The sequence below is a fragment of the Dermacentor silvarum genome, chromosome 1 (assembly GCF_013339745.2).
Source record: "Dermacentor silvarum isolate Dsil-2018 chromosome 1, BIME_Dsil_1.4, whole genome shotgun sequence".
NCBI classification, from domain to species: Eukaryota; Metazoa; Arthropoda; class Arachnida; order Ixodida; family Ixodidae; genus Dermacentor; species Dermacentor silvarum.
Genome location: NC_051154.1, coordinates 9,044,981 through 9,065,081, shown reverse-complemented (window position 1 = coordinate 9,065,081; position 20,101 = coordinate 9,044,981). Strand labels below are relative to the sequence as shown.

At 48.1% G+C, this 20,101-nt stretch overlaps 1 protein-coding gene across 8 annotated transcripts in view; it reads right to left on the bottom strand.

Moving 5' to 3' along the window:
- LOC119456537 (WW domain-containing adapter protein with coiled-coil homolog) overlaps positions 1 to 20,101 on the bottom strand; it is a 214,299-nt gene that overhangs the window by 146,245 nt on the left and 47,953 nt on the right. For all 8 annotated transcript variants that reach the window (XM_049664768.1, XM_037718372.2, XM_037718377.2 and 5 more), the window contains one exon: positions 13,760 to 13,917. In XM_049664768.1, the coding sequence (XP_049520725.1) occupies positions 13,760 to 13,917 (158 nt within the window). The remainder of the gene's footprint in view (positions 1 to 13,759; positions 13,918 to 20,101) is intronic.

The following is a 20,101-nucleotide window of genomic DNA, read 5'->3' as shown; positions in this document are numbered from 1 at the left end:
GGCTGTATCATTGTCACGGTTGGACGAGAGCAGGGCGCGCGCCGCCGTGTGCCCAGTTTGGTTGCACTTCCGTGCTTTGGCACTTTGCGTGTGCTCTCTTTTTACCGTGACCGGGTTTGAAGCGTTCGTTGTATCAGTACGGCGATTTAAAGAACGTTCTGTTATATCTGGAAGCAGTTTCCATAGGGAGGGTCGGAAAATCGTTAGTACACTGAAATGTGTTCATTATAACCGATAGATCGTTATTTATTTATTTATTATCATACCCTCAGGGCATAATGAGCATTACAGAGGGGGTGGGTACACGGTTTACAAACAACCAAAAACATTCGAACCTATAAGTTGTGAAGATGGGTTTGCACAAGGCTCACCCTACGAGCGACGGTCAGGAAAGAGCCCGACGCTCCTCCCCTCCGCAACACACAAAGGCAGGGTTCGTCGACTCTCCGACACGGCGCAGAGAAGGCTCCAGAGTCAGTTCACAAAACAGACAAGGATTTATTCACCCAAGAAACAGCACAGTGCGACTGTCACGGCGCTTACGGGCAAAGGCTCACCGTAAAACCGATCAAATACGCACGCCCGCTGCACTAGGGCTAACCGGGTAGCGGTCCGTCAAGCACGAGAATGAGGAGTCACGAGAGAAAAGGTCCCACGTAACAAATTCGTTGAGGGCCTGTGAGCATCTGCAGGGGCGATGGGTCGCTCAGCGGAAGAGAGTTCGGGTGGAGAGGGCACCCAGGGGCCAGCCCTGGGGAGGCCAATAAGGGCGCGTCCTGGTGACATTTGCATGGGCGGCAACTCAAACCCAGGAGGGAGAGAGAGAGAGAGAAAAGACTTTATTCCAGGTCAGACTAAGACCTATAGATATTCCTCCGCCAGGAGGACCATGGCCAGCTGGTCGAGAAGGCCGTCGACGCCATCCACACCCGCCAGTGGGGAGGTGGGGGGTTAGGGTACTGAGGGGATTGTAGGGCTGTGGGGCAAGAGAAAAGGATGTGCTCTACATTTGCATACGTAGAGGGGCAGTTGGGACATGAGGGGTCCGAGCGGTAACAATAAAGGTATAGGCGTGCTGGAGTGATCAAGGTGTTGAGTTGGATGGCCCTGAGGGTGCATACTTGGGCAGTGGAGAGACGAGGGTGTGGTGGCGGAAGCAACTGCAATGAATGCCGGAGGTGTTTCTAGTGCTGCTTCAGAGTTTTCTTATAAAAGTGTGCCTCGTCCGCTATGGGCGGGCAAGGCCAGGGGATCGTTGACGCCCGGCTATTAATCTCGCGGGCAAGCTCATGAGCGAGCTGATTGACGATAATCCCCGTATGACCTGGACCCCACACCACAGTGACCAAAGCAGGGGAGAGAAGGGAGAGAGCGTCAGAAAGATTGTCATGAAGATTATCAGGAAGCCTGTTGTCGCGAAGAGCCCTGATTGCCGCCATGGAGTCCGAGCAAATGCGATACCGAGGAGAGGGAGGAAGAAAAGTTAGTTCGTGCGTCGCGTGAACGATCGTGGCCAATTCAAGGGATAGAGAAGAAGTAGGAAGTGAGAAGGGGCCAGCAGTGGAAGTGATCGGAATGCCAAGGGGGGTCGGCATTGTCACACAAGCAGTGGAGCCATGAGCCATGAATGGGCCGGATGCCAGCCCGCTGAAGTAACCAATGACCCTGCGCAGAGGTGGATAGGCAGCCAAGTTGTCGATCCCTATGGAGGCGCAAGAGCTCCGCAAGGGGAAGAAATAGGCCTGTTGCGTATAGTTTGGCTGTGGATGCGTGTGTCGGAAGATGTAGGGCAGCTTTATAGAGACTGTTTAAAGCCGACTGAATGCGATGCATTTGCAGTAAGTGTGCAGTATGGCAGGGAATAAAGGATTTTGTTCAAGGCAAAAGCTGTTACAAGTTGATTGGCTCTGCATTCGTCGAGGCCGCCGCGCCGCTTGACCACTCGTCGGCCTAAGTGAGTTACTTGGTGGCATGTGGTGATCGTGGACTGTATTGCGCGGGTGAGAGTGGTCTTGGAGGGGAAAGCCTAAAACCCGGCAGGATGACGTGCGGTGGATGGGAGTACCGGCGAGAGTGAGATTAAGGAGGGGGTTTACAGACCGTTGGTACTTAGTAGCGGAAAGGAGCAGCAGCTCAGATTTCTCTGGAGCCGCTTGCATACCAGAGCAGGAAAGGAATTCAGAAATGAGGTTGAGGCCGGATCGTAATGTAAATTCCACCCCTCCCCCCCCCGGTGAGCCGTGAGAACACCAAAGGGTTATATCATCAGCATAGAGAATTGACTGTAGGTGCAGAATCGCAGACAAGGATTTTGCGAGAGGGGCTAGCCCGAGATTAAAGAGGGTTGGAGAGAGCACGGCACCTTGAGGTGTTCCACGGGTGAGCGCGATGGGCGGGGACAACATGGTCCCGAGTCGGAAGTGAGCTTGTCGAGAACGGAGAAAAGAAGCGTAACAGTATAGACGGGATCCACAGCCGGTGTCTTGGAGGAGGGAGAGGACAGCATCATGAAGTAGGGTATCAAAGGCCTTGCGCACGTCCACAGTGACAAGTGCATGAACTTGACACCTCGAAGGTTGAAAGAAAGTTTCCTGTAGAAGGAGAAAGAGGTCTTGAGTAGACATGTGGGGGCGGAAACCAATCTGATTGTGCGGAAGGAAGTGAGTATCGTCGAGAAGATCCGTAAGACGTGTGAGTACCATGCATTCCATGGTTTTCCCGACACGGGAAGTAAGTGAAATGGGTCGCAGGTTGGAGAGTGTGGCGGGCTTGCCGGGCTTTGGTATTAGAGTAATGATGGAAGAGGTCCATTCATCGGGATGAGGTCCATTCACCCAAGTGAAGGGGCTGTCCAAACCGCTATTGGGAGGCCCTGTGTACTCAGGGTACAGGGAAGGACGTGGGGGAGGGATGTACATATCCGTGACCTGTTGAAGGAGGGAAGTAGCACCATGCTCGGAGAGATGCTTTTGGATTGTGGGGAAAGGAGCAGGTTGAGGGCCAAGGAGGGACCGGAGGATCAACCAGGCTGATTTAGTGTGGAGGGAAGAGTTCATAGAATCGCATATGCGATTCCAATTTGTTGTCTCAAGGATGGAGCAGGGTTTTAGTATGTCAGTGTTGAGTGTGTCTAACGTGTGTCTAGGCTGGATGTTATAGGGTTGGTTACGGATGCGACTAAGGAGGCGTTTACGGAACGGGACGGAGACACGGTTTGCACGGAAAACTAGCTCCGGCACGCTAGCCATGTCCGCCAAGTTGGCGTTACGGCGGCAGTAGTCGGAGATCGAGCTAAGCACAACGCGCGAGCCACGGGAGGAGGCGTGGGAGGGCACATCAATCCCACATTCCCCCATCCTAAAGACCGAGGCCAGCCTCCAAAGTTGGCTGACTGAGGCCAAGTAGCAAGTTTGACTCAGCCAAAGAGGGTTTAGTCAACAGCAAAGTCCAAGAGGGTGTCGTCGTCTTCCTCAGGACCAGGTCAGGGAGAAGGGGCCCCAGCAGTCTGAAAAGGCGAAGGTGTCGCTTCTCTTGATACGAAGCCAGTGACCTGCCCAGGCCACCAATGTTCCACACACCAGGAAGAGCCCGCTGCTAGAAGGAAGGATCAGCAGCCCAGGAAAGACGGGGCGGGACAGCACCAAGGGTCGGCCAGCAACGCTTGAGGTAGGAGCTGCCAGGAACGCGCAAGGCATGGCTACCATTTTGGCACAACAGCCACCACAAAAGTCACTGGGCTCCCTCGATTGTGATTGACAGGAACAGCAGGCCGGGATGACCGGCAGCCAGGTTAGCAACAGAAGCCGGAGTGACCATCCTCGGCCAGGGGTCAGCGCTTGATTGGGTGGACCAGCCGCAGTTTGCGGAAGCCTAGGCAGCAGGAGGCAAGGCTGGCACGGGTTTGTGGCCCTCAAAGCGGGAGTCAGTCAAGTAGGAAGGACCAGGAGCAGCAGGCCTTGTGAGCAACAGACTGGCATGGTAGGACCAGGGACAGCTGGCGTCGTGGAGAGAAAGACTGGCAGCACAGTGGAGCCAGGCACAAGGAGAAGACTAGACGATGCAAGGGAAAGGACAGGAAAGCGCCCCCGGCATAGCTGGCGTGCCAAGAAAGCTGCCCACCCAGCTGATTGCCCAAGAAGGGGCGTTTGCCAAGCTGAGGCTTGGGCAACACATAAGAGGGTATACTAGGCCACATGGGCCTGTCACCGCTTCGATGTGCGCCCCCTCGCACCGTAGCTACATTTCTCCATTCACCGGCGTGTAAGGAAATAAAGTCCAGCTACTTGCTAGTGGGAGAAAGCTGACCAGGCGCGCCAAAAGGCGCGTGAGCACGAGAGGGTATTTTAGGCCAAAAGGACCTGTCGCCACTTCAACGTGCGCTCTCGCACCTTAGCTGTGTTTCTCCGTCAACCAGCGTGGTAGGGAATAAAGTCTGGCTACGAGCTGGTAGGATAAAGGCTGCCTAGGTGAGTTTCCACAGGTTGTACTGGTGGCATGGCCTGGGGCCAGCCATGTCACTGTTTGCCTGCGGTTTGTTCACCGCCTCCCCCTCTCCCCAGTCGCTGCTCCTGGCAATGAAAGGTTTGAGGTCCGAGACGTGAACTGGACCACGGAGATGGTCCAGTTCCCTTGGGAGTCAGCCAGCTTGTATACCAGAGGGGACATTTTGGTCTCTACTTGGTACAGGCCCAACCATTTGGCCAACAGGGAGGCAGAGATGCCTTTGGTGACGTCACTCAAGACATGGTTGCGTCTGAGGACGAGATCACCGACACCGTAGTGCATGTCCTGATGTGACTGGTTGTATGGGGCCTTTTGTCCAGTTCACGCTTTTGCCAGGTTGGAACGGGCCAGGTCAAGCGCCGCATCCATCCGTGAGCGCAGTTCCGCCATGTAGCCGGAAAGGCCAGCTTTCGTGGCGCACGCCCTGCTGCCGGGCCGCAGAACGTGGTCCATGGGGTTAGGCAGCTCTCTCCCGAAACTGTGGAAAGCGGGCGTGTACCCGATCGAATGGTTCACCGTGGACCACAAGGAGAAGCCTATCTCTTTAAGACAGACATCCCAATCCCTGTGTTGCTGGGCAAAGGCCGTGATAGGATTTCCTGTCATGAGCAGAGCCACAGGGTTCCCGTTCTCGTACGGGTCAAGAGCACGATGAGAAAGGTCATGCGCATCTCGGTACTCTCTCGCGGCCTCGTATTTCGGGAGATCACAGAATAACGAGTCACCACCTGCCCTCGCGCAACGAGGTTCGACAGAGGCGGAGGGCGGCGGCGGCGGGCAGTAAGCTCTCGCTGCCAGTATGTCGCCCTGAATACACTTCGCATCGGAGGCCAACTCATTTAGGTCACGATAACAGCCGCTCCAAAGGTAAGTGGTGAAGGTCAGGTGGGCTTGACGGATGGCCCGCTACACCTTCTCGGCATCAGAATCAGATGCCCTAGGGTCAGAAAGATAAGAGCTCCTGCATAGCCCTGACATACTCGAGCAGAGATTAGTTGGAGTGTTGGGTTAGAAGCTCTAGCTCGCGACGCATGCGGCGCTCATAAGTCAGGAGGGAGGAATTCGCTGAGGAAAAGCGTTCTAAACTCCTCCATCGAACAAGCTTGGTGGTCGACAAGTCGGTATCATCGTGCCGCGTGGGCTGTTAGCGAGGCGGGCAATACAGTTCCTAGCATCACACTGTCGTCCAGCCGCACTGTCTGTTGATAGCAGTGCAGTGCCTCGAGGTACTCTATAGCACTCATGCGGTCCGAATAACCGCCGTACTCCGGGAATGGTACCCGTAACTGCTCGGCACAACTGGCTGAGGGGACTTCAGCTCTCCCTTTAGAGCACTGGGCTGCGAGCGCTCTGCTCCCATCAAGACTTGGAGAAGCTAAGCGGCTGCAGTGTGCAGTGGCACTTGCTCCGTGCCAGGCGCGGCGGTCTGAGAAGGGCCAACCTGCGCCTGTTCTCCAAAATGTACGCTCGACTCAAAGGGGCCAGTAAACGCCACGGAGGAGAGCTGGGTTGCCGCTCCAACAGGTGCACGAGGCCTCACGCGACCGGCGAATGGATCGACAGCTGAGCAGGGTGGCTCACACACGTCGAAAATGACGCTACGCAGAAGGCAAGCGGTAGTTGGAAAGCGTGGTGACTTTGTTGGCTGAGCAGGGCGGCGGCTCATGCTCGACATTGCCTCCCAGCTGCGCCCAGGACAAGGAGAAGCCAGCGAGTGGTTTTGCACCAACAGCGAGGCAGGGAGGCTCATCTGCAGCACACCAGACACCGAACTGCACTCGGGACAAAGAGAGGCCAGCAAGTGAGCTCACGCCCACGGCAGGGCTGGAAGGCTGCACCGCGGCGCATTCGTCCGAGAAAGGCGCTCGGGACAAAGTTAGGCCAGCCAGCGTATGCATGCCAGCACCTAAGCAGGGTGGTTCCGAGGCGACACACGGCGTACTCCGCTGCGCTCGGGACAAAAAGTGGGCCAGCGTGCGGGAACAGTACGTCAGAGGGGCAATAGGCACCTGCTCCGCACGCGTCGCAAACAGTTGAGGAAACCCAAAACTGGCATGGTGATAGAGCCCGATCTGGATGAACCTTCTCAGTCGCGATTGGCTTCTTTGCTCAATCTGCAGAAAGGAGCCAATCGCGGTCAAATATTCCGATCCAGATCGGGCTCGATCATGATCAAAAGTGGCCGTGTGACACCGGTATAAGAGAAATTGAAGCATTCTGCAAAGAACTAGTCGGTAAATACACCTCGCAACGATCTGGAAAACTAGTGTCCTATGGAAGATGTATGCAGCCCCTGTGTACGCCAAAACATTGTCTCAGGAATTCGCACGCGCCCTGCACGGCCCTGCAGATAAAGGTAATTTCGAAATGTAGCACCTGGGATGTATCACCAGACCCACTGAGCGTTCACGTTGGGCGGTTATATGAAAGATACATTTATTAGACAAGGTTTGTTGTTCTCATATTGCTGGCAATATAAAACTAACACTAGGAAAAAATACAGATGGTAATTCAAGAGCGCTATACTACGTGAGCACCCAGTCAGAGCGCGAGAAAACGCATGAAAATGAAGCTATTCTAGCCGAGGCGTAGCAGACGACAAAGGCGAGTCCTCCCTCTAACGTTACGAGAGTGCCGTTCACAGCGATACCATCGGTAGCGCACGAGGCCAATAGACAGCATCCAAGGCATAGTCTCTATGCGGAGTTTGTTACTCTGAATGTGCAAAAGTTGCCCTCAACCCAGAGTCTTAAGCAATTCAAGTAGCATATTTATTAGGGAGCTTTAAGGGCTTGTGAATCTCCATTTCCAAACTTAAGGGTGTTCAAGGATTTCAAGAAGGTGTAAGAACCCTGAACATAACATATGCTGTGGGATGCTTACGAAGGTTCTACCGTAAATGTTTTCGTGTATAACCATATTGAGCCCTCTAGTCTCAGTTTTAATGATAAACTGAGAATAGTTAGACAACTGTGTTGTGGCCCCTTCAATGTGGCAAAATCTAAAACTATATATAACAAAATGACATGATATTGGGATATAGTTTGCGATCCTGAGAACTGAACATGTTGGGCATCAAACAGATCCTAAAGAAGATGGAAAACAAGGGAGCGCACCACTGTTTGTCTTCTTTATCGTGTTAGTTCTACGCCCAAAATGTTCAATTCTAGAGCAATACTTTATTTGTAAGAAACTTGGTTTTAAAAAATTTAATTGCCATGCCAAAACCATGATACAATTATGAGGCACGCCGTAGTGGGGACTCCGGAATAATTTGGACCACCTAGGGTTCTTTAACGTTCACCTAAATCTAAGTACACGGGTGTTTTCGCATTTCGCCGCCATCGAAATGCGGCCGCCATGGCCGGGATTTGGTCCCGCGATCTCGTGCTTAGCAGCGATACACCATAGCCACTAAGCAACCACGGTTGGTAAATGTGCTTTTTGGTTTAACATTATGTGATGAAAGTGGCCCAAGCATAGTCCCAACCTCGTCAAGCCTCCATCCCAATGAATGGATGAATTTGGGGCAGCCAGCATCCCATGCAGTGATGCTCGCTGCATACCTGCACATTTTCATGCCAGTGCGGGCAAATCATGTACACAATCAGCCAAGCAGTATCAGTGAGACATCATGGGAAATGGATGTGCCATATCAATTGTGTGTCACTGTGCGTGAATTATGGCACGCCTGTACCATGACTGCAGATCTCACACTTGCACTATAAAGGATTGTGTACCTACACATAAAGTTTCAGTGTGTTTAAATCAGAGTGTCAAACCGAAAAAACCAGTTCGATTCGATTTCGTTCCAGTTAAGTTCTGGTTTGGAGAAATGGATATATTTATAACAGTTCGCAAACTGGTTCTGCAATCTGTCCCAAAAGAAATTCTGGCTACCGCCACTGTTGACAATAAGTCATGCAGCTGAACTCTAGTTGAACTATGTTCAACTAGAGCCGGTAACTTCGTATACGCTGTGTTTTCGACGTTTAGTTCGCTTTGAAGCGAGAGGCGGCACGAAGGTCAATTCGCTCGTGGCTATAAGCTGCGCCTCCTTCAGCGTTCTGACAGTGATTTCCCGCGATCATCGAACAAGATGCGTTCATGTTTACCTGTGCGCGTGTGACACTGTGCTTGCCTATTTAGTTAGTATAGGTGAATGTTTACAAGTTTATACGGCCCATTAAACTACTATCCTTGCTTCGTATAGCTCTCTACTAATTTGCTATCGCAATCGAAGCTTCACTGCACTCACTCGCACTGGCAGCCACATTTTCTTTAATACGCCAGGGAATATCTATGGGGTGGAGCGCTGATGGCAGACATATCCAAATGTGACTGGCAAATTTTGCCATGACTTCCACTGAGTGAAGATGCTTAATACCGTGTGATTTGCTACACCTTCGCTGGTCACCCGCGTTCAGAGGGTGGAATGGCTCTTTTTCTTCGTGCTTCCCTCCTAAGCGTACACGTACAGGCTCCTTATATAAACAGGCAGAGCAGAAGAGAGACTAGCCAAGTTAGCACAGAGTAACAGACACGCACACTCGCATACATGTCGAAAAAGTGAAGATGCAATGATAGATACCGCTTTGTTCTCCCTTTTGTGTTTGTTTCGGCGTTAAGTGGTTGACTAAGTATACGGACAATCAATCTCTCCCACTATTTCCCGCTCTCTTGGCTCAATCCGACCGAAGGAGAGCTTAGTGAGCATGGGTGGCAAGCATGCACACGTCTAATGCCAATGACACAGAGATGGACAAAGAGAGGTTGGGGCTGACGTCAATGTTTATGTCACCATGAATAAATTGAAACGAAAACTTTAGTCGTGCTAGTTTTGCTCTACCTTTCAGTGTTAATAAACCAGCTCTCTTTAATAATTCAGTCAATGAAGCCGTTAACTTGTACTTATTAAAACAGAACCTTATTGCCTTTCTTTGCACCCCTTCCATTCTTGCAGTGAGTTTATTTGTGTACAGCACTGTTCGAACAAGCATTTCGTAGGCCAGCAAATTTTATCTGGGGGCGCAAGATGAAGGTGTCATCTCAGAAAGAAGAGTCGCCTTAGTGCTCAGCATGTACATTGATTTCCACTTGAGGTTATTTTGTTAACATGGCTTTCCCATCGGAGAACGTATATTAAAGTGACACCTAAATATTTACACTGAAATGCACAAGTGAGAGGTGTGTCATTAATAATGTAAGTAAACTCAGATATCTGTTTCTTTTTTAATATTAGCGTTACAGATTTTTGTGCATTTAGAGTCATCTGCCACTCCTGACACCAAGAAAAGGCAGAATTTTGTATATGGTGATTATCACTGTGATTAATTTCGCGGTACGAAATACAATAGTTGGCGAATAGACGGATGTTACCATGTAATCGGGAAGGCAAATCTGTTATGAATATTAAAAATAAAACTGGGTCCAACACACTGCCTTGGCGCACTCCCGATGCAACAAGTGCTAAATTGGAAGCTTTGTTATGAATATACACGAATTGTGAGCGGTATAGTTCGGCACAGTGACTCATGAGTGCACTCACTCACACTCGTACTCATTTCAAAGGGGTGAGTGCGAGTGAGTGCCAGTGAGTGTGAGTGCAGGTGAGTGCGAGGGAGTGCCAGTGAATGTGAGTGCAGGTGAGTGCGAGTGAGTGCCAATGAGTGTGAGTGCAAGTGAGTGCGAGTGGAGGTGAGTGCGAATGAGTGCAAGTGAGTGTGAGTGGGGATGAGTGAGTGTGAGTGGGGATGAGTGAGAGTGAGTGGGGGTGAGTGCGAGTGAGTGTCTGTGAGTGCGAGTGAGTGTCTGTGAGTGCGAGTGAGTGTGAGTGGAAGTGAGTGCGAGTGAGTGAGTGTCAGTGGAGGTGAGTGCGAGTGAGTGCTGTGAGTGTGAGTGGAGGTGACTGTGAACGTGAGTGAGTGCCTGTCCCAGAAAAAATTATGGTGAGTGAGTGTGAGTGAGTATTCTCCCACACAGCTGACCTATGGTTACTAAATCTAGATAAACTGGATGAATACGGAGTGCTGCATAAGATGATGTCCTCGGGGAGGGATTTCAACGAGTTTCATCTACATAAATGATTTGCCGTCCAACATAAAATCAACAATCAGATTATTTGCTGATGATTGCGTAGTTTATCGCCAAATTAAGACACCCGACGACCACATCGCTCTTCAAAAAGATCTAGATGAAATTACAAACTGGTGCACGCTATGGCAAATGTCACTAAATACAGAAAAATGCAAATTAATGACCATCAGCCGAAAGAAAACAAACTCTCTTTACACTTACTCGCTTAATAACAGTGTTGTCACTGTCACCCCCTTGTACAAATATCTCGGTATCCATATTACAACAAACCTATCATGGAAAGCACATATAAAACATGTTACAGCAAAAGCATCTAGCACACTTGGTTACCTAAAACGAAACCTACGTGAAACCCCTTCAGCAACTCGTGAAATAGCGTACAGAACCTTTGTTCGTCCTCAGCTCGAATTTGCTTCCGCCATCTGGTCGCCACATCAGGTATATTTAATAAATTCTCTCGAATCTGTTCAAAACCGTGCCGCACGTTTCATCGCGAAAGATTACAGTAGGCATTCTAGCGTTACTGCTATAAAGAAATCACTATCACTCCCATCTCTTGATAGCTCTGCTTTGCTTACTGCACAAAATCGCTCACAGTCAACACGCAACTACATTACCCCTTTCCCGCCCACTTCGCACATCTCGCCGCTTATATAACACACACAGTTTCACACGTGTGTTTGGCCACACAAATGCATTTAACAAATCTGCATTACCTCTGGCCATAGCAGCTTGGAACGAACTTCCAAGCCACATTGTTGAAATTAATAATCTGGAATCATTAAGAGAAACATTAAAAAAATGATGCCTTAGTCATGCGCACACGTTTGTTTCATTTGTACCATATGACCTAACTGTCCTCATTTCTCGCTTCTTGCAAGCAGTTTATAGGTTACATGCGTTTGCAGTTCTTTGCCATGAGTTTGATGAGCCGTGCGCGCTTCTGATCGTCCAGAGTGCTGTTGTTTTTCGTTTGCTTGATGTTAAACAGCATCTTTTCTTCAGTTGTTTTATTTGCTGTTAGCTATGTTCTCCTGTTTTCGCTACATGTTGTTTCTCTTACCCCCCTCACGCAATACTCCAGTTGGAGCCTGTGAGGTATGTGTATAAATAAATAAATAAATTCACGTCGCAAATCGATTTGAAGAGGAGGCCCGCGCGGGCGCGCACTTTTCCACGTCGCAGATCGCTTTCGAGATACGATACCCACGCGGCCGCCGCCAGAGCAAGACGACCCTACCCCCCCTTCTTGCCCCGTGCCTGACGCGCGACAGTGCAACAGAAGCAGCGCGCTTCCACCCCGGAAAAGCTTCCACCCCGCATTTTGCCTCGCGCGCGCGAGATTGAGCAGCAGGTGTCGGCTGACCCTTGCAAGTTTGCACTTGCATACGCAGCGTACCGCCGGCACGCAGCAACGATTTTACCGTGTTTGGATTTTATACTGAACCTCACAACGACGTCCACGACCACGGCAGAAGTTCGCTTGGAGTGTCCATATAATTGCTATCGCAATATAATATATCCACTCATTTCATTATACATTGTCTTACTCGTACCTGAACCTTGGATTATTACAACCTTAGTGAGCGGTTTCTATCTTGGCGTGCACAATCTGCTAGCACGATAAGTCATCACCGCGGGTGAGCTTGTACACACAACGCGCCTCCATTTTTCCACAAGCAAGGTGAACCGATATCACCTCTGCTTATCGTTCAAGCACTCACCACGTTCACACTCACTTCCACTCACAAGCACTCACTCATGTTCACACTCACCTGCACTCACACTCACGTTCACACACCTCTATACACCCAGAAGCACTCACCCACGTTCACACTCGCAGCACTCAGTCATGTTCACACAGCACTCAGTCAAGTTCACACTCATCTCCACTTACACTCACAGGCACTCACCACGTTCACACTCACTTCCACTCACACTCATTGGCTCTCACCTCCACTCACACTCACTGGCACTCACCTCTACTCACTGGCTCTCATCTCCACTCACTCAGACTCACTGGCACTCACCTCCACTCACTCACACTCACCTGCACTCACACTCACTGGCACTCACTCACACTCACCGGCACTCACTCCCACTCACATTTACTGGTACTCACGCGCACTCGCACTCACTTCCACTCACAGTCACTGGCACTTACTCGCACTCACCTGCATTCACACTCACTGGCACTCACCTGCACTCACACTCACTGGCACTCACTCGCACTCGCCTGCACTCACACTCACTGGTACTCACTCACACTCGCACTCAGCTACACTCACACTCACTGGCACTCACTCGCACTCACACTCACCTGCACTCACACTCACTGGCGCTCACTCTCACTCGCACTCACCTGCACTCACACTCACCTGCACTCACACTCACCTGCACTCACACTCACCTGCACTCACACTCACCTGCACTCACACTCACTGGCACTCACACTCACTGGCACTCACTCGCACTCACACCTTTGAAATGAGTGTGAGTGAGTGTGAGTGAGTGCACCGACCTATGTTCGTAACACATTGACCTAACGGCCGAACTGGGAGCATCACCAGAGCCCCTGAAACAACTTTTCGGCAGCTGAACACAACTGGCGTGGCCAACTTAAGAAGTGGTAGCATCTTGGCCAAGAAGGTCGCAGTTACACACATTCTCACACACAAAGCAACTCGCGAGTCCTAACAATCTGCTAGTAGTGTGCACCGATTGGAGAATAGTTAATCAAAGAATAGTGCAAACTACTGAGCACTCATTGTTGCCTTATATGCTTTAACCGTTTCATGCCGAACAGGTAACCAGTATTCTCTTTGGTTCAGGTTTGGTTCGGGTTCCGTCACGTTCCAAAATATTGGTTCGGGTTCGGGTTGAGTTTCCACCCAAAATTGCAGTTCGGGTACGGTTTTCGGTTCGGGTTTGGTTGGACACCCTGGTTTAAACTTAGCCCACCAAACAGGTATAAGCTGCATCTCAAGCCTGTTTACAATAGAGTATTTTTCAAAATGTTACCGTTCTACTGCAGCTGTCCTATTAAATACAGCGATATGAATATAAGACATTTCTACAGTCTGTGGAAGTAAGGAAAGCCTTGTTGCACCAGACGATGCAATCACTCCTCCTATCCCCAAAGTCAACAGTAAGCTCTTACCTCAACATGGCTTTTCTCGTGATTGGTACGATGGGTAGTGGTGTCCACTGGCCGAGGTTTGGACAAGTGCACATCTTTTGCACTGGTGCTTGAACTGCTGCCCAATGCTGCTGAATTCTTGCTGAATCGGTCCTTGTAGGCTGGTGACTTGCTTGACCCTGTGTAGATCATGGCCACTGATCATCCTCCCCCTTCAGTACAGTATCTGAATGTGTCATGAAATAAGTGTTTATGCAAACGAAATAAACACAAATGAGTGGAGCACACTGCCAAACTTGGCACATGTCAAAAACACAAGAGGCATCCCATCCTGCCCATCTCCAGTGTCGTGTCTCATGCCTTTCCATACTTCCACAGCACAAAATTAATGCTCAGAAAACAGTCCTCCCCAACAAAATGACTACCTTCTGTGAGCACACGCTATTGAGGGCAAGCTCCACCACTCAAAAGGCTGGTGCCACTGTCAGCGTGACGTGGTATGCGGGATCACGTGGACACAGCGGCCGCGTCAGCTGCTTTGGATGCGCTGAAGCAAGCTGAAAACGAAAGTTTAAAGTTCCACCTGCGCTGCGGTTCTCATTAAGAGGGGAGGTTTTCCCGCTTCAGGTGTCTGCTTGACAACACTTGAAAGCACTATAATAGGTAGTGGACTGCCTTTGAAGGCGCGCAACATCGTAGGCCAATGCTCAGTGCCGCAGACATACAACAGAGCTTTGCGTCAGCCTTCACACATACCCACAGGACAAAAAGCACATTAAAAAAAAAGGCTTATAGCATATGCTCATGTTTGTGTTAGCACCAAATTATGAATGTACTGGATTAAGAAAAAGAAGCTGCGGGAAATTGCTCGCTGAGAAGACCGATAAACATACAGTACGATGCAACTTGAGAAATAATGTTATTGAAACGTCCAAGAATTTAGAAGAAAAAAAGATTCAATTGTCGCGACGGCATATCACATGATGTCGTAGGCCTCGAAGTATAGTTATAACGAAATTATTTTTGAACAGCTCTGATAGCATCCACGCAACCATGGTTGCTACTGTACTGTCAAATGCTCATATACTGGGCCTAAAGCTCACGGCATGGTGCGAAAATGCACTCGCAGCGAATGAGAAACATTATGCGCGGACATGCATGCCGACGCGCAGTCGGTTGCTGAGAAATCATGTGATCGCTGCATTGAAGCTTCATTCTGTTATTCTGCATTTGGTTATATATACAAACAGCCCACTATAAGAGCATATTTCACATAGTTTGCTTCTAAAGGGACACTAAAGGAAAAAATTATTTCTGTATCAGTAGATTACCCTTCCACAATGCCGAAGACACCACTCTTACCGCGAGAAGCAGAGCGAGTGGCGACGTCAACTTGAAGTTCCCGCACCAGCTCACCGTGACGGCATGGATTTTGACAGCGTCTTCTAGGTCTCAGTTAATTCTTTCGCGGTAAAGATTGCCTACATTGTATTCTAGAGGAGCCAATGACTGAATATGGCAAGTTTCACGAACTTTTTCTGAGCCAACGTGGCCCAAATACGAAAAATAACTTTAGAAGTCGTGACGTCACACTGAAGTGCTGACGTCGGGGTTTCCGCGCGAAATTCAAAATATTTAACTTTGAGCTTCATTTTTTCTTCTAATAATTGACCTATTGCAGTGTAATTAATGACAGCAGAGTTTTAGAAGTATATTTTATCAGTCTAAGTTGAATTATTGTTTTGCTTTAGTTTCCCTTTAACAATTGCCTACTTTTCAGGCAAGTAACCGTTTTGGGGAACTCCGTTGCGGCGACCACGCGCAGTGAGCTCTAACTGCATGTACGTATTCGGTAAAGAGATATATCGCCTGTAAACCAGTCGGTGCTTTCTGTTTGCCAAAGATTATTATTCTGACAGTAAAAAACGTCTGTCGTTTCTCGCAAGTACCAACAGAAATGTCCAGGAGTGCTCCCGCGTGGTGTTTTTATTGAGTGCCGACAGCCAAACCTATGAGGAGCACGCCGCGTTATCCCTTATACTACGCAAGCGAGGCACTTCCGACAGATGGTGACTCCGTAAGTCCTTGCTGCCAATAGGCAGCAGCAGGCACATTTCGGGGGATGAACAGTTTGTATAGAAACAGGGACACGTCCTATCTGTGTCACCTGGTACAAAGCATCGAGGTAGACCCCAGAAAGCTGAAGCATCATTAGCCTTTATTTCTGGCCATGAAGACTACAAAAAACAACAATGCATTTGCCTTATATATTAATCAATCTAGCTTTTATTAATTGGTTTGTTAAACTATACACAACTGAAATCACACGACTTTCCCTTAAGCTTATAAACTGAATTTTCCGGTATCAAATTTAGCTTACCAAAAATGATACTAAGCTGGGCTTTGTGGGAGGGATCAGGTAAAACATATTTCTCGGTCAATACTCTGTTTACAGATTCTTGTCCCACATTAGAAGTGAAAATAAATTTAGCTTGTTAAAATGAAAACTGGGCCAGCTGGTTTTCAAAAGAACAAAAGGCACATCTGCACAAAATCAGTGGGAAAAATACATTAAGCGAAGTAAATTTGGTTATACCCTAGGAGTTGTAAGGGGCTCTCCAGGGAGCACTCCACCACAAGAACAGGGCTTTAGTAATAGCTGAGAAAGAAAGAAGCTCTCTCCAGTTACCTCAACCAACAAGCAGCACCCCTCCCACCTCTATTTTCTTGTTGCGTAGTGCATTCCTGACTCCAGAAAAGCATCAATGTGCAGACTGTCATTGTAGGGTCTATTCAACACTGTTTGCAACAATGCCCAAACATGGCGAGAAGGTGGAAACCAAGAGGTCAACATTTCTCTGTCGGCATCAAATACACGGAGACCAGCTCTGCCAAACAACAATAAAGAAATGCGAGAGCCTGAAAATGTCGGGCCTATGTCAAGTTGATTGGATATCAAAAATTAATCGAGAATGCAGAATAAGTGCTTTCAAAATTGAAACACAGGAAAAATTGCTGAAGCAGTAATGTACCATAAAATGAGCAACAAAAAATTAAATTACGGGGTTTTATGTGCCAGAACCACTATATGATTATGAGGCATGCCGTAGGAGGGGACTCTGGAATAATTTGGACCACCTCCTTAATTGTGCACTTAAATCTAAATACACGGGTGTTTTCACATTTCGCCCCCATCGAAATACGGCAGCCGTGGCCCGGATTTGATCCCGCAACCTCGTGCGTAGCAGCTCAACACCATAGCAGCTAAGCAACCACCGAGGGTAATCAGCAACAAGATGACTTGGCATTGGCTGAAACAAGATGTACACACCCAATGATACTCCGACCATCATAGACGCCAACATAATACTAACGAACATGACAGGAGATATCACAGATGTGAAGAATTGTATATCCCTGACACATGGGGACTTGAAAGGCCTTTTGGACATTTGCACAGGGCAACACAAGGCAAAGTAGTATTTTCTTTTTGGCAGGGTGCCTTGTGGAAGGAGAAATATCCTGTCTCCTTTAGCATGAAGGGGCAGCCTTGTGAGCAGCTCATCAACGGAAGTTTGCCAAAACACATCGGTGCCTTATAGTTTTATAATTTGCAAAATTTTTTATACTAAGCAGCTGCACAATTTCTCTGTCACTGAACTTTTATTGCAGTGATACTCTCAATCACATGCACTATCATAACCACTATGGTCGCCACCATCGTATACCAAGAGTGCGGGAATCCTGTTGTCCCTCGACAGTCACATCCAGGGCAAACATCGCGTTGAGCACAAGTGCCAGCAGACTTGGGGTGTGGGGATAAACCTTTCTTTCACAGGCGGTACATGAGAATTGCAAGCACTATCAGCATCACCTGGCATGTCACGTGAGATGCCTCAGACATCACCCGAGTCTCCTCGGTCTCCAGCAAGCAGCGAGTGCAGAAGGCTTCGCCGCCACTTTTTATTTTCTCGCACGTGGTTAGTCAACTATGTTCCTGCCGCGGCAGCCGCCGCGCGACCGCCTTTATCCCAGCTGGTCAGTCGGAAGCTCCTCTTTACCTGGCATATTCTCTTCGAGAGAACCCTCAGTTATGTAAACTATAGCTAGATGGCTTGCTCGAAGTGTTAGTTACAAGCGTAATTAACGCTTTCCAAGTGCACAAGTGGTTCTCGTCTGCTATTTCCTCGAACTTGTACCGGATCGTGGTTGATGGGCAGGCGTGCACCAACTGTGACACTCGGTCTGCCAAGGCACAGTGCCATCGGCACCCCCAATGGCGCTATGTTGCGGATGCCAGGAAAAACCCGAGCACTTGGATGCAACTCATCCGTCGCCATGCATAAAAAATGGCTAACAGTAACAGGAATAGATGTAGTAAACATACACAAATACTCAAGAAAGTGGACGAATTGACAGCCCCCATCGTATCTCAATTGCTAAAGCATGCCAAATATGAAAATCCGCAAGGTGGACGAAGATTCCAAAAGGGAAAAATGTCAACTAGTAGCACAAAGCTACAAAGAAATACTGTATTTGAGTTTCTCAAGAAAAACCTCCACCCGCAAAGCTTTCTTTCTGAGAAACCCACTTAGGTTTTCCTTGCAGCAATTGGTAGAGCATTGCACGTGGTATAGCATTCCCCCTTCTTCATTACTTGTACATATCAATAACAAATTATTCCCACTGTGCCTTCCTTGGCTTCATATGACACTTTCCTGATCAAAGTTTTTATTTTGCAGTGAAAAATGTCAGCTGGAATGGCAATATACTTTGCTACTCATTGAGTATGTATTCCTAAAAAATGCCAAAAGGTTGGGTGGTTCAATAATGCAATATAGCTGGCTTTTAATCATGCATAAACACACCCCAAAGCTTTTTTAATTACAAATCAGTAATTCCGTTATTCCTTCCAACCGTTACTGGTTATCACAGAGTAGTTGCCCCTACAAATGATTTGTTGCCATTGGCTCAATTTTAATTTTAATTTTTGTTACGACATGAATCCCATTGTTAAATGCTGTATGCCTGAAAAGCAGATTTATTCTGCTTTGTTTTCATGTCTTACATAAATTTGAGTGCAATAATTTCTTCAGAAAAAAAAAATTTTGTGTGGCCTACAAAACCAGGCCATTTTTCCCACGGTAGAGAGAGAGTTAAAAACACTATGAAGTCCATGCTCTGCTGCTGTCATTAGGCGATCACTTTTCTTTTATCTGCTATCAGAGACATAGCTTTCCCCCCAAACAAGTTATTTTCTTTTTCATCATATGCTCCCGAATATTGCTTTTATTTGCCGAGCAAGCACGGTGCAGTCGCAGTAATCATCTCATCTACGGTATCCTACAAAAGGAGGACCAACCTTAACTGTCGTTGGTAGAACTGTGAATCAGTTTGGACAAAAATAGTCGCCAATGCCATCAAGCACTAAGAATACCAATATTGGCTGCATCTATCGTTCACCATCATCATAATTTTGTAATGAGTTAAAATACAGTCCTTCGCACTTTGGCTGCAGGAGATAAAAACATACGTCATCATGGGAGACATCAACATCAACCTTTACTAATATGGTACTTCTGATTACATGCATTACACTAACTGCTTCTTTCGTTACAGTTATGAACCTGTCATAACACTTCAAACAAAATGTGTTCCTGGTACTTCATAAAACCCTCATTGATCACACTAATTTTGTCTCATGTGATGACTGTGGTGTTCAAGTTCGCATAACTGATCCCTACCCTATTTTCTTTCGGCTTCCATACAGTTACTTTAGGCAAAATTAAACTTTCCACAGGGACTAAACTGACAGAAAATGTTTCATTGACTGCATCAGCAAAATAGATTGGTCACCGGTTATTTCACTTACGGATGCTAACTTGGCTTATACTGAGTTTTTGTTCATTATATAAAAAAAAAAGTCTATAGGGGTCATCCACTGCTGTAAAGTGCACAAAAAAATGCACCCTGCCCAGCACAATCCTTGGCTGACTAGTACGCTGTCAAGTTTGATGTGGGGGGGGGGGGGGGGGGGAGAGTTCGAAAACACCTGATTCCAAATGGAATCACAAAGACTGACAGGTTTAATTAATGCTAAACTAACACACTTACTAAAGTATTAAGAGTAGCCAAAAGATAGTACTATTATAACAAGATCCATCAAGCGAGTAATAATGCGAAGGAGCAATGAAAGCTACTAATTTCTTTCTTGAATTCTTTAGGTGCAGTGTGATGGCGAGCCTCTTAAACATCCATTCCCAATGCACTTAGTTACTTTTTCACTGATAATTCTGCAAATCATCTCAATAAATTAAACAGGTAATTTAATCAATGTGCCCAATCATTCTTCCCCTTTCCCAC